At 62.6% G+C, this 1,969-nt stretch overlaps 1 protein-coding gene across 1 annotated transcript in view; it reads left to right on the top strand.

Annotated features, from left to right (window-relative positions):
• Positions 1-61: 61 nt before the first annotated feature.
• The window catches only part of LOC103771191 (kinesin-like protein KIF21B), a gene marked incomplete at both ends in the record, with an annotated part of 2,341 nt that continues 433 nt past the window's right edge, over positions 62-1,969 (top strand). Inside the window, 4 exons of the mRNA XM_008938482.1 lie at positions 62-286; positions 555-636; positions 1,088-1,211; positions 1,444-1,635. Of these exons, the coding sequence (XP_008936730.1) occupies positions 62-286; positions 555-636; positions 1,088-1,211; positions 1,444-1,635 (623 nt within the window). The remainder of the gene's footprint in view (positions 287-554; positions 637-1,087; positions 1,212-1,443; positions 1,636-1,969) is intronic.

A 1,969-nucleotide genomic window follows, 5' to 3' on the forward strand; every position in this document is an offset into this window, starting at 1 on the left:
GCAAGACCCCCTCTGCCAGGAGACGTCTCCTCCTTGCCCACGTCCCATCCCTCCTCCCCAGGACGAAGCTGCTGGAGAGCGAGTCCATGAACGAGTCCCTGCGCCGCAGCCTCTCCCGTGTCTCTGCCCGGGCCCCCTTCCCAGGGGGCTCATCCCCAGCTGCTGCCCTGGTGGGGCTGTGCAGCCCCGTGGCCCCCGTGGACACAGAGGCCTCCGACGTCCTCCGGCGGGCCAAGCAGGACCTGGAGCGCCTGAAGAAGAAGGAGAGGAGGCAGCAGAGGAAAAGGTGAAGGCAGGTCCTGGGCAGTGTTGGGAGGGGGAGGCTCCTTGTCAGGCCCTGTCTGTGGGCTCAGGAGTCCTGCCCCCCTCATCTGTGCTGAGCCAGAGCACCCAGACAGAGCCCGGCCACCCGGGGTCCCTTCCCGGTGCTGCCATGAGTTTGGGCTCCTGTTCACCCACCATGCGATCCCAGAGGCCCTTCTCCCCAAAGCAGCAGAAGGTGGGGGGCAGGACCCATCCCTGGGACTCACCAGCACCCCTCTGCTCTCCCCCAGCCCAGAGAAAGAAGCATTTAAGAAGCGTCAGAAACTGCAGCAGGACAACGGGGAGGAGACGGATGAGAATGAGGTGGAAGAGGTGAGGAGGTGTCACCCTCCTGCTGAGGAGGGGGTTTGGGTCTGGGGGATTGTCGTTGCCCCAGCTGGGAGAGGAGCCAAGCTCAGCCTGGCCCTGCAAGCAGGCTGGAGGGGTGATGGAGCTGAGGACCCCACCCGGGAGAAGTGGTCAGCCCACATGTGGAGCAAGGAGCCCACAGCTTTTTGGGCTTGGTTCCAAAACCAAGGTGAAGGGGAGTTGGGTGATGCTCAGCTGGGAGGGGATGGGGGCGAGGATGGATGGGGCACAGAACTGCTCCTCTCAACAGTGGGGGTCCAGAAATGGTGCTGCAGCTCCCGGGCATCCTGTGTGGGAGGCTGAGTCCCTTTGTGGAGGCTGCAGCCCATTGCTGTGAGGTGAGCTCAGGTCTGGAGGAAGGAGGAGCTGCAGAGAGAAGGGTGCTGCAAGCTGAGGTGGGGTGTTCCTCTTGTAGGAGGAGGAGGAGGAGGAACAGGACGAGAGTGGCTGTGAGGAAGAGGATGGACGTGAGGATGAAGATGAGGACTCAGGCAGTGAAGAGAGCCTGGTGGACTCGGACTCGGATGCAGAGGAGAAGGGTAAAGTGTGGAGCCAGCCCCAGCACTGGGGAGCATTTGCTGGTGTCTCCTGGCACCGAGCTCTGGTCCTGGGAACGGAGAGTCCTCTGGGAGGCTTGGAAAAACACCAGGGCTGCTGCAGGGAACCTCCAACACTCTTTGTGGTCTTCCTCTGCCCTCTCCTCGTGCTGTGGGGTCATGGGAGCGACCTTCTCCATCCCTCCCAGCCTGACCGTCCCCCTCCGGCCTCCAGCCGTGAATTTCCAGGCGGACCTGGCGGATCTGACCTGTGAGATAGAGATCAAGCAGAAGCTGATTGATGAGCTGGAGAACAGCCAGAGGCGCCTGCAGACCCTCAAGCACCAGTACGAGGAGAAGCTGATCCTGCTGCAGAACAAGATTCGGGACACGCAGCTGGAGCGGGACCGGGTCCTGCAGAACCTCAGTGAGAAGGGTGTCACCCGTGGGACCCCAGCCCCCTCACACGGGGCCCCAGCACCCCCCCCTGCCCCCCTGCACGCAGCACTGGCTCTGGTAGAGCTTTGCCATCCCTCTGCCTTTGCTTGACCTCCTGGGGCCCCCAAGGTCCTGCTTGTCCTGCTGGAGGAGGGGGACTAGTCAGCTGGAGAGGTGACTCGAAAGGATGGCGAGTCAAAGCCTCTCCTAGCCTTGAACACCCCGTGAAATGTGGGAACACCTGAGGAAGCTGAGGGCCACACGAAGACCCCAAGAACCTGGTGCTGTAGCTGCTCTGTAGGCTCAGCAGGGCAGGATCACCC

Source organism: Merops nubicus, unplaced genomic scaffold (assembly GCF_000691845.1).
Source record: "Merops nubicus isolate BGI_N331 unplaced genomic scaffold, ASM69184v1 scaffold33384, whole genome shotgun sequence".
NCBI lineage: Eukaryota > Metazoa > Chordata > Aves > Coraciiformes > Meropidae > Merops > Merops nubicus.